General features: G+C 38.7%; 1 protein-coding gene and 1 long non-coding RNA gene across 6 annotated transcripts in view; one reads left to right on the forward strand and one right to left on the reverse strand.

Annotated features, from left to right (window-relative positions):
- The window catches only part of tmcc1 (transmembrane and coiled-coil domain family 1), a 156,925-nt gene that overhangs the window by 122,661 nt on the left and 9,805 nt on the right, over positions 1 to 24,459 (reverse strand). Inside the window, exons 2-3 of one of the 3 annotated variants that reach the window (XM_008116980.3) lie at positions 21,282 to 21,338; positions 15,741 to 15,988 (exon numbers count right to left, since the gene is read on the reverse strand). In XM_008116980.3, the coding sequence (XP_008115187.1) occupies positions 15,741 to 15,947 (207 nt within the window). In that variant the 5' untranslated portion in view covers positions 15,948 to 15,988; positions 21,282 to 21,338. Of the gene's footprint in view, positions 1 to 15,740; positions 16,290 to 21,281; positions 21,339 to 24,459 lie in introns of those variants that run through there. The other 2 variants (XM_003224878.4, XM_008116984.3) reach the window with 2 other exon arrangements.
- LOC103279875 (uncharacterized) lies at positions 20 to 16,387 on the forward strand. Of its 3 annotated transcripts, none has more exons than XR_010002566.1 (5): positions 20 to 837; positions 5,477 to 5,572; positions 6,951 to 7,068; positions 12,892 to 13,033; positions 15,953 to 16,387. It is a non-coding gene; the product is annotated as an uncharacterized LOC103279875 (long non-coding RNA). The 3 variants fall into 3 exon arrangements; XR_010002565.1 differs by having other exon boundaries at positions 23 to 837; positions 12,892 to 13,038; XR_507044.3 differs by lacking the exon at positions 5,477 to 5,572 and having other exon boundaries at positions 27 to 837; positions 12,892 to 13,038.

Below are 24,459 nucleotides of genomic sequence, written 5' to 3' on the forward strand. Positions count from 1 at the left end.
ATTCCACGTAACTACCCTTTTTAAAGTGACAATTACCTCCTACTGGTCTTACACATGCACTGCAGGAAAGTCTTCCAGAACACATTAAACAAAACAGTGCAATATAACAAATACATCAATTAAAACTGACAACATAGCATCTGGCTGAAAAAGCTCCATAAAGCCAAACTCTAAACAGTTGAGCTTGTCGCCAGAAACCAAGAACCAATCAGATTCTTGCAGTACCTTCTGTTGTCCGTCAGCAAATTCAACAAGGTACTAGGAATAAAGTCGGAAGAAATGAACAGGACAGATAAGTATCTGAGCATACCTTAGGCGATACAAAACAGTGGAGACTGAGAAATTTCATATTATTTACAATATATTTCACAAATATATAATGTATAGAGAAATATCATGGGAAACACAAGCAGGAAAGTATTAAACACAAAGTGAAGGAAGGACGGAAACCTTGAGCTACATAAGCATTAATATATCCTGCTGCTTGCTCTCTCCCTGTGAACTTCAGTCTGCCAGATTTCCATCTCCTTTCAGGATCAGGTTCCCATCTTCCTGAAGCACCTACAAGCAATCTATCCATCCCCTCCCCTATTTCGGGGGGCTGGGAGAAGGAAATATAGACTAATTTAGAGGGCACCAGGGAGCCAGCAAGGGCAGAAGAAAGAGTTCCTACCGCTGCCTGAGCTCTTTTGCCTGCCAGGTTTCCATTCTCTTTCAGGACCAAGCTCCACTAACTGGTTAATGAGTCAGCTGTAGGTAATCCAACCAGTTCAACCTGTTGCTCTCCCCAGACGTTTTGGGCAGCTCGTAGAAGGGAATATGTGCTGACTGGCTCAGGTAATAAGGTTGCTCCCATAGAGGGTAATACCAATGGGAGTTGCTCATTTGGGGGAGGGGGGGTGAGGACTGGTCTTCCTGGTTGCCATTCTACTTGCCAAAGCTAGTCTGCTGGTAAAAAAGCAGAATGCTTCATTGAGAAGTGGGAATAAGCCACCAAAAAGCAGTAACAATAGGAAGTCAGAGATAGAGACTAGAGAGACAGTTCAGTTATGTGGGAGAAAAGAGTTGGTTGTCCCCTAAGTGTCTCCCAGTTCAAATAAACTGGAAGATATTGGTGAAAGGCACCCTTAACTGAAAAATGTTGATGCTGCTGAATGCCAGATCTTGTGAATGGCAAATCAACAATAATCCAGGACTTGTGCTTGGCAGAACATTATGGCTTGGCTTGTTATTAAGGATCAGAGGCTGGATGAATTGGGGGGGGGGGGGGAGGAATTAACCTCTCTTACTCTAACTGCCTAAGTTCCTTTTGCACAGCAAGTGAGATCTAAAGAGTGGACAGATAGAATTGCAGTCTGTTGTGACTTTATCCTCACCAAGAGCCCTCTTTGACCACTGAGTATAAGTGTGTGCAACTAAATATGCTGCCCACTCTGCTGTATTGCCCAGAAGTCTCCCTTTTTGGCCTTGGGCTGCTAGTCTGTTTTCCCCAAAATAAGACAGTGTCATATTATTTTTTCTCTCCAAAAGATGCTTTAGAGCTTGATTTCAGGGGCAGTCTTATTTTCCCAAATTGACTTTTAAAATGAACTATATCTAGGGCTTAGTTTGAGCTTATATTTCGAGCATCTTCAGAAATGCTGAAAAATCATGATAGGTCTTATTTTGGGGAAAACGGTATCGGTGATGATGCTGGATTCTCCTCCGCAGCTCCTTGGTGACCTCTACAAAATGTCATTGGAACCTGTCCCTATTCATGCTATAGACAGCACTCTGGACTTTAGTTACTCTGCTGGGCAGGACAGTGATCTATATACAGAGGATTTTCATTATCACAGATAATTCACTACAGTTGGCCCTCCGCTTTTGCAGAGATTAGTGGCACAGAATCCACATGAAAGTGAAAAAACACTAATATCTCTAAGTCCCACAAACCATATTTAACACACATAAACAATACCTGTACTGGAGAAGATCTCATGCTCACTCACCTGCTTGGGAAGGCAGGAGGGAATGCATATGTGCATCCTTCCTCCATTGTCCCATTTCTTGACCACCCATATGAGAGTGGAGGTAATGGGTGCCCGTCCCCACTTTGCATACTCCCATGTCCCATCTTCCAGCCTTCTGTCTGAGTGTGTGCCCAAGGGAACACATGTGTGCATACTCCCCTCATCCAATTCACTTCCCCACCTACCCACGCAAGTGAAAGAGCAGGCAGGCCTAGCCCTCCTACTAGTTTGATTTCCTCTCAGCAACCAAAAATTTGATCAAGATGGCACTGGTTTTATTAAAGTCTGCTCTACTACTGAACTCAGTCATAATCCTGGATACACAGACTTGAGGAGTGGCCAGGAGTGCATTTACAGATAGTTAATGTACCAGATGCTCAATTTGTGCTCTAGTCATGGTCACAGGTACATTGGTTATATCTATCTGGCTTACTATAACACATGTTTGGTGGTGCTACCTTCCAAATATTATTGGAAAGTTCTTTTGATCCAAAACACTGCAGCCAGAAGGCTGATCAGAGATGGTTAGTGGGAACACATAACTTCTTTTTTTACAAAAGCTTTGCTGCCCATTAGTCCATTTGCAGGCACAATTCAGAACGTTGGTCATAACCTCTACAGACTGAACCCAGATTATATTAAACACTATATCAAAACATACGAGGCTGCTCAAGTTCTGAGCACTTCAAGGAAACACTTTGTCAGTTCCACGAGTGAAACGAAATTTTTGTTAGTGGCTGCTGTCAAGTTGAGGAACTCCCTGTCATGGGAAGCTAAGTTGGCTCTTTGCAGGCAAGACTATTTTTATTTGGACAAGCTGTGGCCATTATCTGGTCACTGCAGAATGGAGGATGCTCTTGTTAATTGATCTTAATTCCATTTTAAATAGTATGATTTTTAGCTGTACTAGGTTTTAATATATACTGTAAAAAGCCTTGCATGGATAAAAGGGCTGAAAGTAAATTGGGGTGGGGTGGGGGAGCTTGTAGGCCTATTTTGAAAGAAATAGGGCCCTTCTTGAATAACAACAGTTAACCTGTTGCAACTTGTTTCAACAGATTTTCTTCTTTGCCCATGTACATACAGCCAGCATTGTTCTTGCAGAGAGAAAAGCACTACCAAAATAGTCACTCTGAAATGGACAGGGCAACCTCAACTGACAAAGAAATGCCCCTTCCATTGCCCAGCTGGAAACACTTGCCACAGCTGAATCTCTCAGCCACCACCCACATTGTAGATGGCACACTGAGAAAAGAAACAGCAAATCCCCTTTCATAAATGTACTTTGAACAACTGCCATTAGACATAAGCCTCCTAGAAATCAAATTCCATTAGCAGACAAGCTGAGTAGGAAGGTGAAAGAATCAAACTCTTTCCATAGATTTGCCTAGATAAATAATATTTATACTTCTTGAATTAGTTACCTTGTGTTTAAAAAAATACTTTCAAAACAAATCTTACAAATTATGCATGAATAAATTCAGGTTTTTTTCTGGCATCTTTAACATCAAGGTGTCAATTCTGCAAATATTTAGCTGGGTGTAAGCATGGATGGAATCGTGGCAGGGATGTTTACAACTATAATTCATTTTATTTTGACATTTGTCTTCTTTAAAGAGTAGTTATGCTAGAGTATATGCTGGAGTATAGTGTTTGTCTTTCATTGACACAACAAAATAAGGTTCACAGACACAAATCTGTTAGGTTTAAGAGTCCATAGGACTTTTTTGCACAGAATCAAGATTGTATTTCTGGCTGTATTTATCTATACTCCGCTCCCCCCCCCCCCCAAATTGTGACACAAAACGGGTAACCTAAAAAAGTGATAGTTAAAAACACATAAAAGATAAAAACAAAAAATAAAAAATAACCTAAATCAATTATTAAAACAAATTCAACTAAAATATAAGTACAAAATAAATAAGCTGTTAAAAACAATTCAGCACAACCTACTCCGTTTCAGTTTTAAGAACCTGTTTGAATGAAAAGATTTTGGCCTGTACTCAGAAGGGTAGAAGGGAGGGTGTCCCTGGGAATTGAGTTCCAGAGTCCAGGGGCAGCCACCAAGAAGGCCCACTCTTACATATCTACCAATCATGCTCATGACTGCGCTGGACCACAATATGGCTATGTGACAAATTCTGATCTTTTGAGCATTTTTTTCCTGAAATCATGCCCAAGTGACTGTACAAAGTACCCTAAAACTGGTTTTACCTTTCACGCGGTATTATCATTCCCTCTCAATACGTTTCTTGGAAGAAATAATCAGGTTCATTATTATTATTTTTATATACAGTAGAGATCAGGGATGAGAATAATGTAGTCCTTTAGATGTTATTGAAACTCAAATATCATTAAATAGTCTCAATTGTCTTAAAATTTAAAGAGTGTTTTTATGGTAATATGTTTCAAGAGTTAAATTTTAATAGTTTGGTAGGGCTAGTCTTAGTACTACATTGCAAAGCTGCACTTAAACATAATAATAATAATAATAATAATAATAATAATAATTATTATTATTATTATTATTTTATTTTTATACCCCGATGCATCTCCCCAAAGGGACTCGGAGCAGCTTACATGGGGCCAAGCCCAGTCATCAACAATATAAAAACAAAGCAATAAAACTGATCAAACAACAATAAAAGCAAGTCATTAAAAAAATATAAGAACTTTGTGTATAAAATGTTAATACATTGCCATTCTTTTCACTGTGATAACTTTTCAGCACATTATATTGCTGTTAGTTAGATTAGATTTAACAATTTGATGGAGTGAGTGTGCACCACAAGTTTTGTATGACACTATTAATTTCAATACAGGGGTGTACAATTTAAAAAGTGTTACGCTTTCCACAGAAATATTTGCAAATTAATTTGCCCATTATTATATCTTAACACAACAAGTCTATTTAGCAGCCTTTGAACAGAATCTAAAATTCAGCAGAAGCTATCACACAGAAGAACCTCATACACAGTGACAGCTTTGTGGTTCTTTGCAATGAGATGACGACAAAAGAACTCTTAAGATCTATCTGTCACTCCCTATACACACAGTCCTTATATTGTTGAAGCTCTCCTGAATAGTATCAAACAACAAACTTATGTACATTATGAAGAGCAGACAGCAACATAATCCATGATATCAAGTTACATGAACTAAGAAAAGTTAGAATAAACCTTTGATTAATTAAGTTTATTGATAAAGATTGCTAAGGCTAATAGTGTAGTTTGATAGAATTATTAATCCTTGGACTTTTTATAGAAAATAACTATAAAAGCTACGTACAAATAAAGTCTCCCACACACTGGTCCCCTATTTGATCTAACAGCCAGGGAAACAAGCATAATAATTTCCCTGTGTTTGAAATTTTCAAAAGTGGCCTGGTAAGAGAGTACAGTGATTTCAATCCTAAAGCCTAAAGAACTCTTTTGAAAAAGCCAATGTACATTTCTTCCCATCAGGACATTCCAGGACTGATTTATTCATTAGCAGTCACTTCTCTCTTGTTCTGGTTGACAAGACAAAATGTTCTCAGTAAACATGCTGTGTTAAGTTTGGTAAGTCCTTTAAAATTCTGCTAGAGAATTTAAATAGAATTCCATCCTACTATGGTGTGTTTTCAACATCAAGAAAGTATTTCTCACATTTCCCTTGAATAGAAAAGAATTTTAATAAGGATAGCCAACATTTTGGTTTGCATTTCAGGTAGTCTTTACTACTGTATAATTAAAATATTTTGACTTAATTATAATATATGCTCATGTATAAGGCGAGGGCAGGTTTTGGGCCAAAATTATGGATTTTAATATGGTCAGTTGATAAATCAAGGGGTAAACTTCTATAAATTGATTATGTAATTCTGTAATAAAAATAACACATGCAGACAAAGGGATTTCTGTAAAAGGGTATTTTTCCAGCTCAGGCCAGAAGCAGTGCTGGGGCTGAGAGAGGAGAGATCAGTATTTCTTTTATTTTTTTCACAGAATGGGCTATTACAGCAGAGAAAGGGAGGGTAAAAAGAGCTGAGCAGGAATGCTGAAAGGGAGAAACAAATGGAAAAAACAAGGCACCTGATGGGTCTTTTTAACAGTGATGGTGGTGGTGGTGGTGGGGGGGTATTCAGAAGACATGTTCTCCTTATTGCTTCAGAACAGGTATGTAACAACAAGGAATTGTGTTTCAAAGAGGATAAGGTGCAGGGTAATTCAGAGTTGCCTGCTTACACCAATGCCCAAGTCAAAATAATTGCTGCAATGGGGGAAGAGTAGGAAGGGGGGGGGGGTTCAGAACTTTTTAAATTTTCCTAGGACAAATTAAGGCAAGAACTTAGTCCATCTTGAGAAAACATAAAAGAACAAATAACCCCTTCTAGTCTCCTCTCTGTAGCAGGGGAACACCACTGAGCTACTACCACTTTCCCACCTAAGCCAGAAGTAGCACTGCAGCTAAGAGAGCAGAGGGGGTCAGCACTTCTCTAGTTACACATGAATGCAGGGCAGCGGAAGATACTGCAATACTTTCTGGACCTGATCCATTAAAACCTGTCCAAAAGATGGTGGAAGAAAGAACTGGAGTTAGCTTGGAAAAAGACAGAGAGTGATAAGGGAAAAAGAAATGTCACGATTAGTAGCTTTGCATCGAAGATTAGCAATCTCCTGGTCGATCTCCATTTATCATAAATCAGGAATTATATTCCTGACTATATAAAGGAAGAAGACATATTGAAAATACTTATCATAAAGCAGTAACATTTATTTAACCTGGTATTCATTAACTGAAGCCTTTTTCTCAAACATATGAATGAAATTAACTATATCCATGGATAATTCATCTTGGGTTTTTTGAGTCCATGTTTTATCAGTTTCTAAACATGCAGCATGTAATCTTCAATAAAAAGAACTCATTTTGTTTGTCTGCTTTTTTTTATTTAAAAAGACCACTGTGACCTGATGCTGCATGGGAAGCACATAAGATTATCTTCATTCCGAAGCTCAGTTATCAGCATGCAACTGGAAGCACTGGCTTCCAACAAAGCACCTAGAAAAGAGAACAGGTATTTTCATATTGGTGCATGCAGAGGTCACTTTTGCTTTCAGATGGTTCAATGTATACTATCTTTGATTCATGCACAAAAATTATAGAAAGTAATTTGTATAAAATTACCTTCAGATTATGTGTATAAGGTATATATGAAACACACATATATTTCAGGTTGAGATTTAGCTCCCATCTCCAAGATCTCATTATGTATATGCATATTCCAAAATTTGGGGGGGGGGGGGGGGGACACACCCAAAAACACTTATGGTTCAAAGCATTTCAAGTAATAGATACTCAACGTGTCACTCATATTTTGTGTCACCTAAATCAAGGGATCAAGATCTGCAGATGTAACTAACATAGTGCCTTCTGGAGACTATCGTAATGTCCATTATACTGTATTTAATATTACCTTGTCATATAATTATTGCGTTTGTGCATATGTCAGGACCCAGGCTACAGAACACCAATAACCATGCGCAGAGGCCAGATTCTATCTAATACCTTTATTAAAGAAATATATAAAGTCAATAAAAACAAGTGAAGAATATAGTTCAGAAGTAGACCTTTCAGGAAAGGTCAAATATAGTCCAGGAAAATAATGTCCAATATATGATATTAGAGTCCAAAGTTATAATCCATTAACCGAAACACACACTTTGCCAAGCAATAGTGTGGGGAGATGACAAGGTCTTTTAGTCCGTTGAAGCTTGACAACAAGGCTGGAAAACAAACTTGATTCTTGGCTAGAACAAGACTTGAAACGAGGCAAACAAGAAGCAAGAACAAGGTCCGTGGCGAGGTCCGCGGCAAACGTGAAACAAGGCAGGCTTGGGACTTGGTCCGGGAAACAAGGAACTGGGGTTACGAAGTCCACACACGATCTCATTCCTCAAGCTGACAAATTGGCTCCGCAAGGTTCCCCTTGCGGCAAAACTCCTATATAGGGTCTCGTTTTCCCGCCAGAAGAACACTTTCCCTGGAGAACGAGAAGCGAAACCCAACTCTGTCCAGATGCATGACTCCTTAGAATTTCCCAAGGGAAGCAGACCTAATCAGCTAGTTGTTTGGCTGCGATTCTGAGGCTCCGGCGATTAGCCTCCCTGGCTCCTCGATCTCTATTATAATTGTCCTTTCGGGAAAACGGGGGAGAATTCTGCCCAAGGCTTGTTTGGCTAACTTCTTGAGGGCAAACATCCTCCAGGTGCAGAGGCTCAGATTCTGGCTGAACCGGTGGAAATTCCATGTTTTCCTCCTCGTCTGCCACAATAGTACTAGGAACGGGACTACAAGGCCCATGAGACATCACAGCATATGACATATAAATTATAGTTTATTCATAGAATAATTATTAATTAATCTAATACTCTTATGCATTTCCAGTTGAATTCAGTGTTTGTGTGTGTGCATCTCTCTCTTTCCAGCCTGCCTTTCTCCTAGCATGTGTTACCACATATTTTTATTTTAAGTGATCCTACAAGCTTCTAAATTGGTCCCCCAGTTGTTTTGGACTTCAACTCCCAGAAATTCCAGCCAGTTTACCAGTTGCTAGGAACTGTGGGAGCTGAAGTTCAAAACATCTGAAGGAGCAAAGTTCTGGAACCACTGTTCTAAATTTTGTGTAATCCAGAATTTTTTTCTAGTTTGTGAGAAACGTTGAAAACAAAGCTAACAATCAGTATCTACAAAAAGGTTCCTGAACTTAATTTCCTACAGCATTTAACTAATACAGGGAAGCATCCTTCTCAGAAACAGCTGACAAAAGCAAGGAAAGAGAAAACTCAAAACTCATCAAATAATACTTTTTCATGAAATTACTTCTATTCGGTTTTGCCCTTGCTATCACTATAAGCAGTTTCTGCTTATTGACATTCTTAAAGTCCTGTTGGTCCATTATGAAGTTGTTCATATAGGAAGTGGCAGTGGTGCTGCCAGTGATTTTCATAAGACCATCCGTCTTGGAGCACCTGGCCTTTGGAAACAGGCAGTTCAGAGCCAGCTGTTTGTTTATTTTTGCATCCGTGTCTAAATGGCATGGAAGCCAAAAATGTGAGGAAACTGGTCCCTACAGTCCCTGTGGGACAAAGAATAACTTCCCCCAAAATTGGGCGGGCATTGGGCCATGTCTTAAACATTTAGCTTACATTTTATGTCACACTAGTGTGATATATGCACCATGAATCAAAGTAACAAAAAACAAACAAACAAACAAAACATAGCTGCATTAATCCTAAGTACCCATTTTTTAAAATTAAAATCATTAATTGTATTAACAAAAGATTCCACTTCTCAAAAATGGCTAAATGACAAACTGGGTTATCAAAAGGAAAAAAAAACAACAACAGGGCAGTGCTACTCAAGTGGTGGTCCACAGACCAGTGTTACTTCCCAAGTCAATGGCTACCAGTTCTGGTGCATTTTCAAGCAAGAAAGCACTGCAGTCAATGGATTCAAATTGCACTGGGGGAAAATGTCATTTCCTCATGTTAGATAGCTTGAGATAAAATACAATAAGACATGTCTGGTGACAAAATGAAATCTGACAGGATACATGCGCTATGAATCCAAGTAAAAACAAAAAGAAGCACAAATCACTGAACTTAAAATATTTTTAAAACATAACACACATCTATATTCTAGAAGTACGGGAGGGAGTCTGTTCCTCTTTCCCTTTCTTATTCATGGCCCATAAATATATCTGATTTATGTATCCATTTTGTTCTGCTTTGTATCTGAATAATTTTTCTCTCATGGTGCCTTCTTTTTTCTTTGTTGCAATAATTTTCAAAAGGCTCTCTGGTAATTTCTATATCAGTTATTAAGGGCTTCAGAACCTACACCTGGTAATAAAAAACTATAACCCAACAATTAAGGAAAAGTGATTCTAAGTACTACAGACAAGCAAACATTGATACCTGTAGAATTATTATTCACTAGCAAATACTACTATCTGAACATGCAGCATTATCTGCATTTGGTTTATGAACCTTTTCCGGAATAAGCTTCTGATACAGGGAGAATTTGTGAAATGGCTGTGAAGGGAAATTTATCTTTGGGGCATAACAGACCTAACAAATGCAGATAGTAACTTCCTTTTGGCTTACAGCATTTTTCACAGTGCCTAAAGCTGTTCCAAGTTTGATCAGCAGAATTAAGTGATATAGGCTACAACAGAAATCTCCCCCCTTGACTTCTCAAATCTCAGTCAAGCAGCTGATCATGATATGGAGCCAATTGGCCCAGCCTTCAACTTTTTGCTCCACCCTCCTTCATTTCCAAATGTATCGTTTTCTTCAGGGTAGCTGAGACGCGAACGCACTCCTAAGTGATGCCTGCAGAAACCTTCAGGCAAGGGAGTCTTTTGTTGGCTATCCCTCTGCTGGCAACATTCAAATATGTGAGGCACTTCCAACTTGTTACGTAGTAGAAGAGTCCCTTTACTTACTTATCTCATCAAAAATATAAAACAGTCAGGAAGAGGTCAAGTTATCCGCTTACGCAAATACACCCCCAAAGAAGTAAATGACTGTTTAATCCTTCTTCCACCCTCTGTGACTTCTTCAATTATATTCAGGATACTGAGAAAGAGTCTTTATTTAAAGAGTAACAGTAACTTAGTTTATTTACAGCGTTCTTGTGGCAAAAGCGTAATGGTTTCAAAGGTATAAATGCTTAGTAGTTAAGAAACAACGTTTCATTACAACTCTCCTCCAATCTTTTTCTTCATAAAAAGGAATGCGATATTACTATGTAAATACAGATTTTTGATTATCTTTAACTTATTCTTCTGACTACTTCTCTAATCACCTTTCATTAACGTCTTTCCTGACTCTTACTTACTAACAAACTATGACTCTCCAGCTAACTCCCTCGCTTACTAAATGACTTCAACTCCCATAGAATGTTCAGTTGGGTTTTTCTTTTTTTTCTTCAACTGCCATCCTTGACTTTCTCATCTTTCAAATCCTGGCACCCACTCATTTGCATACGACCAATCAGGTCGCTCTTATGCAAAATAGCTCCTTTCCTGGCGCTGCTGCTTCCTGAGAACAAAATGGCTGCTCACACGCCAGCCTTATAAGGTAGGTCAAGTCCCAACATCAACAAACATATTTAAAACTCTACATTATAATTAGACATTTCGTTACAGTAGCTATACCCTTCTGGACCTCAAATATTATACGTATGCAGCACAAAGGGACTTCTACAAATTCTAATGAGACTTTGACAGCAAGGATCACTGCCAAAATAAAAATGCCAATGGCTCTCCTCCCACCAGCAATGAGGCTCAAGTCTCAATGCCAGAAGAAGAATGCATGCTGCAAACTGTTATATAGTAGGAATGTATTAGAACACGCTGATGCATTAAATCAGAAGGGAGGCAATTTTTACTTATTATGTTTGCACTCTGTCTTTCCTTCTGCACTTAGAGTGATGTACCTCCCCCCCCCCCCCCAAACACACACTCAGAACAGGTCCATGAAAGTTTAGAACGTAAGTTTCCAAATATCTGCCACAGTAAGTGTGGATGAACATAGACTGGGATATATTGATGCTTTTTTAATGATTTAATATCACATCACCAATGGTTTTTGACATGAAGTATTTGCTTTTTGGACCACATCAGAGAGGGATGTCATGCAAAGTTTAAGCCAAAGCACAGGAGCATTCTGAACAACGTTAATACCAGTTTTAAAGGGGAGGGAATGTTCTAAAATTGTCTAACCCATTATAAAAGATATAGTTATCTAGATCTGTAATTGACTTCTATATTGCCCACCACTATGTCATGATCCAGATCACTTATGTTTCTAATGCAAGTGTAGGGGCAAAGATGTAAAAATAACATCTCCATTTACAAGGACACTTAAAACACTACTCACAAATGGGCAAGTCTTCCTCACTGTGAGAGCTGTTTGGCAGTGGAACTCTCTTCCCCGGACTGTGGTGGAGACTCCTTCCTTGGAGGCTTTTAAGCAGAGGCTGGATGGCCATCTGTCGGGGGTGCTTTGAATGCGATTTCCTGCTTCTTGGCAGGGGGTTGGACTGGATGGCCCATGAGGTCTCTTCCAACTCTACTATTCTATGATTCTATGATTCTAAGTCAGGTATAACACATATATTTCCCTGTAACCCTGATCAATACTACATGCTGACCCCTAAAGGATTTGATGTGATCCCACCTGTCTCTCTGCCCCCTCCCCACTCCATTTTTCCTACGCCATCTCAGACTAAAAATTTGCTTTCCACCACCCCCTCTCCCTCCCACCAGTATTCCTTCCTGTTCTTTTCCCTTAGCTTTCAGTTCCTTATGCAGAGCATAGTGGGATTCATAGTTTACAGAAATGAAAGGGCCTAAGCCCCAATGTGGTGGGTGTGCCTGAAAGAGGGCCTAGAGGGTGAGTGATGTGGCTGAGGGGCACATAGCCAGTACTGCTCTTATTACTAATCTGGGAAGTGGGTGGTTGCATACGTTGAGAGAAATGAAGTGGAAGGTGGAGTGGATGAAGCTACACTTCAGCAAAGCCACCCCCAAAAGGCTGAAGGTGCTGCCCTCCCCCTACCTTTTATTTGAAGGGTGCAGGGTATAAGTGAAGGATAAATGCAAGGGGGGTCTTGTGACAATGAGGGAATGGAGTGTGAAAATTGAAAACGTCTGCAATATGATGAGGTCCAACAGGGAAACACATCGGCATCACATGCAGTAGCTTAATAACGGTGTATTGTTTATCAAAACCATGCATTTACTGATGTGCAAATTTAACACAGTGCATTTAATGCCTTTACATTCTCACTTCACAAACATTTTAAGCCTTTCTCTTCCTCCCTCCCATAGATGGAGAGGGAACAACTTTCATTGATTGCAAGGAAATACTTCACTTCGATGAGAACATCTCAAAGAAACATAAATGGAGAAGAACTGTCACCAATATTCTTCAGTGGAAATGCTGTCAAGTCAAATAGCATAAATTAAATGAGTAAGGTAGAGTTTTTAACCTCACTTATTTTGTAAACTAGGCTTTTCTTTCAGATAATTGAATGAAAGTTCTTAATTAAATGGGAATACAGTAGAACCCCGGTTATCTGATTTAAACGGGCGAACCGAAACTTGGATACCCATTTTTATTGGATAATCTGATCTGTAGGCTCAGGCGCCTAGCGGAGGGAGGAAACTTCTCCCTCCAGCAGGTGCTTGGACCCAGGGAAGCGCGAGGTGTGCTGCTGCCTAGCGACATGCTTTGCGCTTCTCTAAAGGCCCAAGCACCGGCCGAAGGGAGGTTTCCTCCCTTCGCCCGGCGCTTGGACCCAGGGAAGCGCGAGGCATGCCACTGCCTAACGACATGCTTCGCACTTCTCTAAAGGCCCAGGCTGAAGGGAGGAAACTTCTCCCTTCAGCAGGCGCCCCGGCCCAGGGAAGCAGGCCACGATCACAGGCCACTTCTGGGATGTTTCCTCCTGCATCTCCCTCCTCTTGCGAGAGGCGAGGGTTCCTTTCGCTGGAGAGGGGAGGGAGGGGCGGCCCCTCGGATAATGCAGCAAGTCAGTTAACCAGGGCTCGGTTAACCGGAGTTCTACTGTACTGTCATGACTGCTGTATGCAATTTCTTTGTACTAGGCTTTAATTATGCCAGAGTCCAGGGCCTAGATTTTTCCAACCCAGCAATGTATTTTTTTATTTATTTTGTTTATTTACGTGACACTTTCTCTCTCTATACAGAGACTCAAAGCGGTTCACAACTAAAAGAATTTCAGTACAATTTAAAATATATAAATAGTAAAATGGTATTAAATAGCATTAATATTAAAGCAAGACTAGGTAACTACTTTCTGACACATGTAGGAGACTTCTTCCTTATAATCATGAAAACAAGAAGAGAGCTAACGATTTCATGTCTGCATCCATAAGAGAAATTAAACTAATATCAATTAACCTCCAATTAGACCATCTTTATATAAAATACAGGTAGAGATCCAAGAAAGTAATGTGGCTTGCCTATGAGCTGTAACCCAAACTTAGGAGAGATGGGAAGAAATGAGATGAGGCCAGGGCTAAGGTCTCCGGATTTTCTTTTCACATGGGAAGGGGAACAGTGACCAGCTTAAATTTTAGGCACTCACAGGACAAGACAAGAGTTAAACAATATTCCTCCCTTTCTGCTCATCCTCTATTCCTATTTCAACCTGTTATGACTGTTTCTCATAAACAACACCAAAAATCCAGATGTAGTTTTCACCCCATCAGTCCTGCTTTATTCAATCACCAAGGTTTCCAGCCAGCCTTCTTAACAATTTAGCATTAGTTTTTTTTTATTTTGTTGTTGTTATTGTTCCCTTCTCTGCCAACTCATAGCATTGGCTTTTTTTTTTTTTTAGATCTTATGCGCTTTCTTGATGTGTAATTTATTTTCATGAATTCTATGTTCCTTACCTGTTTCTTCAGCTGTCCCACTATGCAGACCTGCTCCAACATCCCCATCATCACACTCACTGTGTATTGGTACAACTTCTCCTAAGCTGCTATAGTATTTCAGACTTCACTATAATAACCTCTCACTGTGCACAACTGACTGAAATAGGAAATTTTCAGTCATATCCCCAGCAAGATGTTGCAGTAGTCAAGCCAATGAATGCCACAGGAAGTATCACCATTACCAGTGTAACAACAACAAAATACACCTTTATATATTCAAATATACATCTGGAATTAGATGCTCAAGAAACAGCATTTTAACTGTTGGCAACAATATTAACTAACAACACATTCATAACATGATTAAATCTTCAACAGTTCAATTTCAGGATTTGTGTAATAGTAAAATTACTCAACTCAGCAACAGTTACTGAAATATTCACAGGCCATACTTCACATCTGACTGGAAGTTTTTTCTTTATATACACACACCAAATTAATTTGGCAGTTTCTTTCATCACGGCTGGCTTACATTTAACAGATTTTTTACAAGCTGCAACACTTTCCTTCATTGTCTCAGTGTCATAAGACTGTCACACAAAGCTCTAGTAATTAGTTATATTTTTGTTAAGTTGTTCGATCATTTTTTCTGTAACAGTAATTTTAACAGAATGACAATTAGAATCTGAATCTAAATAAAATCACTAGTTTAACCAAACCTGACACCTTGAAAGCCACCAGCATATTACTGTTATTTATTTACCCCAAGCAACACAAGTATACAAGTTAGACTGAATACTTGTATTACTGCATTTCACCAATTCATCCATGAACAGATTCAGGAATAGCACTATTATACATTAACAAGTTATCTCACAAAGGCTAACAATATGAACCTACATTGTTGCAACTGCATATTACAGCTAACCTGTTCAGCTACTGTATACAGACACATTTTATATAGCCAATAAGCTGATGGTGCTTACTGAAACAAAACATTTGGAATATTACATTTAAAGTAGTCTATCTGGGGAATTTAAATTACTCATGCAAACATTTTAAAATATAATTCATACACACAAAGTATTCAATAGTCAGCAAACTGCAGTATTAGAATAACGGTTTTGCTCCCACCTGCTCTTATTTATAGTGCAATTGTAAGTTTATATTTTATGTGTTCCATTACTCAGAAGCATGACTTTCACTTGTCAAGTTTTTTAGAAACACTTAGGTCTTTGACAGTAGAAATATAGCATATAATAAACAGAACTCACCCTTTCCACTGATGCAACATCTTCACCAGCTAGGCAGATAGGAGATGCCATCTCCAGTAGTGATAAATTAGTAGGGGCATCAGTAGTTGATGAGGATCTGGGTCGGCCTGAATGAATATCTTGGAGAGACTTCCTGTTGATCTGAGGGCTTCCCTTTGGGGGATCTGACTTGCCCCGTCTGCTATGGAGACTTGTTCCTCTCTTCATTTTAGGTGGAACTCTGATTTGTTGGAGAACTCTGTTTAGAGCTGTAGGATGAGTAGAGACACCATCAATTTCACCACAGGTGCTTTGGTTTTCCATTTCCACTTCCGGCTCCATATCAACCTGAACTTGTTGAACATCATGGGGAGACACAGAAGATCTCCTACGTTGATGCTGGAAGAGATGCTTCAAGCCTTGACCAATCACATTGATGTTCTCCAAGGCATTGTGGGTAATTTTTGATAACTTTTGCTCTGACTCATGCTGCCTTTTGGTCTCTGGATCTTGAGATTTGCCTCCAATGTCAGTGTCATCATAGAATTGTTCACCACCAGAAGGCTCCATCAGATGACAGCCAACAAGTTTGTTTGTCAAGTCAAACACAGATGTACCGTGTCTTTAATTTTTGTTTTTGCTTAAAAAATGCCAAGATTGTCAGCCAACAAAGTGTGCTATTGCTTCAAGTGTGAATACACATGCAGCTGTGCCACGCTGGTCTCATGCTTATCTAATGTTAAAACAAAAACAAACTTAAAATTACATTATTTCATGCACAGAAGGATAATCCCTATGAAAACATGTTAGTTTACCTCCCTTCACCTTTTTAAGGCTTTCTTTTTAATCATGGAGATTAAGCACATTTTTGTTGTGGACAGTTTATTATAGTTATGGAAAAATATTCTAAGACAGTTATAACATAGGTTAAACAATGACTGCAAGCTTTGAACCAATGTTATATCACATGAAAGCAACCCAAAAGTTGGTCAATGTCTTATCAAAGATAAGAACTCATCATATTGGATAGAGCATTCTTCCCCACAGCATTCAAAGAAGAGTAATGCAATATATCAGGATCTATTATTTTCAATGAAATACTCATTATCATAAACATGGAAACCAAATGCAAAATATAATTACTTTGAGCAGATGATAATTAACATAGTCAGAATTGAAAGATTTATTGGTACCAAGGGCATAACAAATGTTCTCTAGGAGAGCCTTTGGTTTTAGATTCAGGCAATACAATGTAGCTGCAACATATTACCTCACCAGATATGAGGAGTAGGCAAGCAGCTACAATAGTATTGTATTACGTAAGTGTAAGTGGAGAAGTAGGCAAGGTAATCCAAAGTAATCTAAATGAAAAACACGGGAACAAGTGGAGAAACATTCACATGCTTGATGTGGTTAAAAGGATCACATGCAAGTGCTGTATACGGTAAAGCAGGTCATATTAATGACATTCTCAGTCTTGGCATAATCAGCAGTTTCAAGAGATGACTATCAAAATTTCACATGTTTAAACTGGAAGAAACATTCAATGGAACTAGCTAAGAATTATAATTAATTAACCTTCAGAACCTCTGAAGATGCCAGCCACAGGTGCAGGTGAAACATCAGGAGAGAATGCTACTGGAACATAGCCATATAGCCCAAAAGATTCACAGCAACACAGTGATTGTGGCCATAAAAGCCTTTAAAAACACAATTATAATTAAGCTCAAGAAATCCATGGAACTGCATATCTTGGATCTAACCTAACCCTAAAGTAACAATTCAAACAAAATTCCCAAGCTGATGGGAAACAGAAGTAGAACATTTCCAATATTAGGCTTCCATATATTCCTGATAATAAGTATTGCCATGTAAGAACTCTAGGTAAAAACAGGGTTTATAATAATAATGATAATAACTTTATTTTTGTATCCCGCCCCATCTCCCCGAGGGGACTCGGGCAACTTACATGGAGACCAAGCCCAACAATCTTTATATATATATATATATATATATATATATATATATATATATATAGGTAAAGTTGTTTGCGCTGTGACTATAACAACACAACTAAACATCCCAGAAATACAAAACTTGGCAACACAACCCAAAATCCTTGCCCCTAGGTGCTGACAACAAAAAGAAAAGAAAAAGTCCTAATTAGAGGGAGAGGAATAATTGTTTTTATCCAACTGCTAACAGTTGGAAGGCTAAGCTCCGCCCACTTGGTCTCCTAACAACCCACTCAGCCCAGGGGACAGGCACAGTTAGGCCTCACTTAGGCCTCTTCCACAGATTATCTGATTTGAACTGGATTATATGGCAGTGTAGACTCAAGGCCCTTCCACACAGCTATATAACCCATTTATAATCTTATATTATCTACTTTGAACTGGATTATCTTGAGTCCACACTGCCATATAATCCACTTCAGTGTGCATTTTATACAGCTGTGTAGAAGGGGCCTCATATAATCCAGTTCTAAGCAGATAATATAAGATTATAAATATACAGTAGAGTCTCGCTTATCCAACATAAACAGGCCGGCAGAACATTGGATAAGTGAATATGTTGGATAATAAGAAGGGATTCAGGAAAAGCCTATTAAACATCACATTCCCTCACAACCCTATCTGCTGCCAAATGGCCATCCATATCTATGCCAGGCATCCTAAGAGATTATGAGATGTTTGAAAACAGACAAGTGGGATGTTTATTTCTATCTCAGCAATGATATCCAGGATGGGACAACTCTTATCTGTCCCAGGCGACTGTGAATGTTCCACTTGGAGACCTTGATTGCCATTGAATGCCCTTGCACCTTCAAGGCCTGCCTACTTCTGCTTCGGAGGGGGAATCCTTTCTTGGGAGATGTTAGTTGGCCCTCAGTACATCATGTCTGGAATTCCCTGATTGCTCAGTGCTGTTCTTTAGTTAACTGTCCTGATTTCAGAGATTTTTTTAATACCGGAAGCCACATTTTGTTCATTCCAGACAGGCAGGAACCATCCAGGCTTTGAAGCTACAAGGCTATTCAGTGCCAATTCCAACATTCACACTTGCCTAAAGCAGTCAACAGTTTTTTCTTCCACCCTGGTCATTCCACAGATGTACTGTTTCCCTGAAAATAAGACAGTGTCTTATATTAATTTTTGCTCCCAAAGATGCGCTAGGTCTTATTTTCAGGGGATGTCTTATTTTTCCATGAAGAAAAATTCACATTTATTGTTGTACAAAAAATGAACATTTATTATATACTGTACAGTAGTTGTCATCACAAACCAGCATAACCAGACAAACTCTGAATCCTATCAAGAATTTCTTGTTACTACCAATATTTCCAAGTGCAACACTCTATGGTATGTACATTTACCGATCCTGCATGCTCTGGTGTTCTGTTTGGCAGGCATGCTTCCAAACAAAAACTTTGCTAGGTCTTACTTTCAGGGGAGGCCTTATATTTAGCAATTCAGCAAAACCTCTACTAGGTCTTATTTTCTGGGGATGTCTTATTTTAGGGGAAACAGGGTATAAATCCCACTTGCTTTCGTTACAACACATTTCACAACCTCTGAGGATGCCTGCCATACATGCAAGCGAAACATCAGGAGAAAATACATTTCAAACATGACCAGGCAGACCACAGAACTCAGAGTAACCCAATACAAAGACAAAATAAATAAATAAATAAATAAATACAAAAAATACATAAAAAATAAAATACAATAATACAATTATAAAACATAAATAAAAATATAATCAAATAATAAAATATAATACATACAAAATAAAAAACAAATAATAATAAAACAATAAAAATAAAATACAACAAATAATACAATAAAAATGAAAAACACTAAAAATAATTAAAAACACTAAAAAATTAATACAATAAAATCCTATAATAACACAAAATAACTAAAAATAATAAAAGAAAATAATAAAATATAATAAATTAAAAAAGATGTTACAATAAAATTAATTTAAAAATACAAATAACGTCAAATAAAAATTCCACAACAATTTTTAACCAATACCACCACCACTTTGCCACAGAAATGCATGGCCGGGCACAGCTAGTATACAATAAAATACAACATAAAATACATTCCAGTTACAACAAATTAATACATCAGAACTATAAAATCACAACATCACACAATAAAAGCCAAGGGCGACATAATGGCACTTCAATATTGGGGCAGAAGAATAAAATTATAGTTGTGCAATATATTAGGAGTACTAACATAGGCCAGTGATAAAATGCAGAGGCTAGGTGGGTGTAGGGACTCAGTCAATTGTTCATCTTAATTGAAGGTGGCTTGGAAAAAACAGGTCTTCACATCTTTTCGGAATGAGGCCAGGGTGGGAGCTAAACTGATTTCTCTCAGAAGGGAGTTCCAGAGCCAGGGGGGCCACGAGCGAGAAGGCCCCCTCTCTCGTCCCCACCAACCACATTTGAGACGGTGGTGGGAGCGAGAGAAGGGCCTCCCCTGTAGATCGTACGGTTCGTAATAGGAAATGTGATCATAAAGATAGGCTGGACTTGAGCCATTTAGGACCTTTTACAGGATTAATAAAGGGGACAAATTTTATTTTCTTGTTCCTCCCTCCATCAAAGATATGGTGGGAACATGGGGAAAAATGTTTTAGATGCAGACGCCAGGCACTGGAACATATTTTCCAGAAAGGCTAGACTGGCATACTCCCTAATTTTTTTTAATAGAGAAAAAAAATTGACAATTAACTGTGTAAGGTCCATGTTATACAATGTATTGGAAATACTGTTGTGCAAGTGTTTATGTGATTTAATGGTGTATCTTTGAATCTGGTTTTATTTTTTATTGTTTTATCTTGCTTTAATTTTTGTATTGTGTAGATTGTTAACTATGTTTTCAATTTCTGAAAGCTTCAATTACTCCTAATCTGGGGGATAGATGTAATAATAATAATCATCATCATCAACCAACACCATTAGTAAAGCATCAGATCTATTTAGCACAGGAGATGAAATAAATCTAACCTTGTGCTAGCACAACAGAACCTTCTCACTCTCTACTTCCCACCTCCCAAGATCTCCAAAGCATTCAAAAATCTTCTTTAGGTCTCCAAAGCAGATTTCAGGGGCAAATAGACAAGAGAGAAAGAATGAGGAATCACTCCTCTGGCAATCTATAGACAGAAACAATTCTCTTTTTTAACAGACTGGAACAGATCTGTCTACATAATAACAGCACTGGATATAAAGTCATATATTCAGTCTGCAGGCAACATGTTTGCAAACATTATGACCTATGACTTCTTCACATGTGCCGCCAGAATGTTTGTGTATTGCCACTGAGTGTGGTGATGCCAGCAGTGCCCGCGGAGGGCTATCACACCGTCATGGCTTCTCCCCTGCCTCATCACACAGGGGGAGGTCTTCTTTAAAACCCTGTCACCACAGCCAAATTTTGGACCATGTGAAGAGGTCTATACTCTGTGATTCTTTCTGTTAGGATACTGCATAGGAAACCTTCAATAAAAGCCAAGACACCACTTAAAATAGAAGATACTTACCTCCACAATTTATTTTTAAATATAACCAGCTGGTGGGGCTCCTCTGTCAAGCAGCAGCTTATGGAGAAAAAAAAGAAAACAAATTTTAGAACAAAATCTACATTTATTATTATTATTATTATTATTAAACTTTATTTGTACCCCGCTAGCATCTCCCGAAGGACTCGATGCGGCTTACAAAGGCCAAGGCCTCAACACACAATATAACAATACAAAACAAAAGGCAAATTAAAACAATTAAAACAGTATAAACAACAAGCAATAAACAATACGCTAAAACACAATAAAACTGGGCCGGGCCAGAGTAATGGGTACAAGATTAAAAGTGCTGATGTGACAGTTGATATATAAGGCTTCTAGGGCAAGTGCAGAGTGCGATACATACTAAGATCAAGTCAACACACTAAGCACACTTGGGACAAAGGATGTCCCATTACCCCAAGTTATGGCTGACCAGTTCCAGGATGAAGATTAATCAAATCAAATTGAGCCAACCCATAACAGACCTTCTTCCACTCTCAATAAGACAAAAATAAACAGATGTTTTCACACTTTAATAAAAACAAAGAAATAAATTTTCTTACAAAAAGTACAAGAAATTCGTAATATGTTGCAGCTTTATACTCATGGTACTATTTATGAGCCAAGGAGTAAATATTCATATGCCAAAGGGTAGTTGACAAGGTTGCCTGTGTTTTTATCCCACCTTTTTTTAAAAAAAGAGTCTAGTGTGGTACAGTAAAGGCTGATGAGCTAGGAAATCTCCTAGTCTGACTGATCATTAATCTGTTCATGATCCATGATTTTGTCCACATTGTTGCTGTAAGGATTAAACTGATGACATAGGAATCACTTTATTAGATTTATTTATTAGAATCTAAGATCAAGGTTTTATGACTGAGAAGGAGATTTAATTCTGGTTTGTAACAGAATTAAGACATTGAACTCCCAAAAATCTAGATTTTACTCATGTTATGTGCCTTCATACTAATAAACAGACATTTTACCATTCTACGAATACTTTGCCACACACAGATTAGATAATGCCCAAACATTATCTCTGCTCCTTACGATCTAATTATTCCATTGCAAAGACCCCTACAATATGTTATAAGCAACAAGATTTCTTCCTCTCTAGAGAAAAAGGGGAGCTTCTATCAGGGTTGAAAAAGTCGCAATGATCCAAAGATATAAATGTGTGCACAACAGTAGATTTACCCTGGGAAATACTTATGTAATAAAGGATATTTAACACTATGAATAGTTCAGTTAATGCTCCAGTAAGGGGGGGAAAGTCCACGGTGCTTCAGTTTAATAAGGTCTGCCCAAAGGACCTAGAAGAGACAATATATAAGGATTGTGACATGGAAATGATTCACAGATTAATCCCTTCATGGGATGATTGTACAGCCAAAGTCAAGTGTGTTTCCATACTATTATGAAACACAGTTGAGTTCCGGTTATTGGACTTCCGCTTATTCAACACACCGTTTAATCCAATGCGCTAATGTCTCACCCCTCCCGGCGGGTGCCCAGCACCGCAGACTTTTCTCTCCCAGTAAGCACCCAGTGCTTGGAGAGGCTCCCTGTGTGTTGCTGCCTAGAAATAAAGCTGCCTTTCTAGGCAGCAGCAGGCATCTCCAAGGGTTGTTTGCCAAGAGGGAAAAGTGTCCTCTCTCCCAGCCAAGCACCTGGCTTGGAAAAGTCCCCTGTGCGTTGCTGCCTTAAAAAACAGCTGTTTTTCTAGGCAGCAGAGGGCCTCTTCAAGCCGGGTGCTTGCTGGGAGGGAGGAGACATTTCCCTCTTGGCAAGCATTCGGCTTGCCAGGGTATAATAGGGCCTCCCTATTATCTAACAGTTTCGATTATCTGACATTCAGCTCGCCTGTTTATGTTAATCGGAACTCTACTGTACTTTTTATTCCATAAGAAGTATTGTATTAATGGCCAAGGGCTAGAGTTTCCTTGCCTCTGCCTTTTTTCTTCCCCTGAAACCCTGGAAAATAAAATTTTCTGGGATGTGGGACCTCTGGATTTTCTGGCCTGTGGGACCATATGTGTGGCATATGGTTCAGACAACTACTGATGAAAGAGTTGCCAGAAACCTATTCCTCACATATGGCAGAATGACAAGCATTGATGTGGGATTTTTCAGAAAAGCGGAACTGTAAATGTTCCCAATGCTCAAAATAATGTTATCTAATACTCTGTATTTAAATACATTCAATGCTTTATGTGGAAATTATTTACTAAATTATTTGTAATACTGTAAAATAGCATATGCTTCTAAATATCCCTGGGGCAAAATAATACTATCTAATACATTAGATTTAAATACATGTATTTATTTCCCCAAACTAAGAGGTTTCTCCTGGTGGGGTGTGGTAGGGGAAGCCTGGGGACCACATGATTACTCCGAGCAGGCCTTTGTGCTGGAAAGGACCCCCTCAGCAGCCAGCCAATAGCATCCTCATATTTTTACTGCTCTAACACACTGCACCATCCCAATGAGAATGACTGCAATTGCCCCCATGGATTGGTTTGGCAGCAGATCCAAGTGGCTGTCAAGACTACTGGTGGAATAGGAGGATTGGTGGAAGTGAGGGTGGGGGAGTTTTTTGTGGGGATGGGGCAGAGCATTTTCACACAACACATCTAGGCACTACAGACAACACACTGGTGTGTGACGACACACATTTTAGAAAGCTGCGCTCTAGATCATTTAGACTGAGTATAAAGATCATAACAGAATTTTATCTAGAAACAAACTAGGAGCCAGTTAAGCTTGTTCAACAGGAGGCTATATATTATCTCTCTCTACAAAAAGCCTTAAAGTGATCACTAAAAGGTGCAAAATGCTTTTGTTTACTTATGCAAGACCTACTTGACATGGCTCTTTATTTCACATGTGCATGTTAATTTTAAATAAACGGTTTGGTGAAAAATAACAGATCGCTCTTCTTTTTTGTTGGATAGATTATTCCTATTCTTTCCATGTTATTTTTGCTTCTAATATTAAATTTTCCACAAGCAAAGTAATGCCCAAGAATGCATCTTAAATTACATCATAGACTTGTTACACATGTACATGTGTTTGCACATACCTAGCTTCCTCTTGAAATATTTACTTCTTCAAAAAAGAGTTTTCATTGAGAAACCCACCCAAGACATATTTCTAC

Source organism: Anolis carolinensis, chromosome 2 (genome assembly GCF_035594765.1).
Source record: "Anolis carolinensis isolate JA03-04 chromosome 2, rAnoCar3.1.pri, whole genome shotgun sequence".
Taxonomy (NCBI): Eukaryota; Metazoa; Chordata; class Lepidosauria; order Squamata; family Dactyloidae; genus Anolis; species Anolis carolinensis.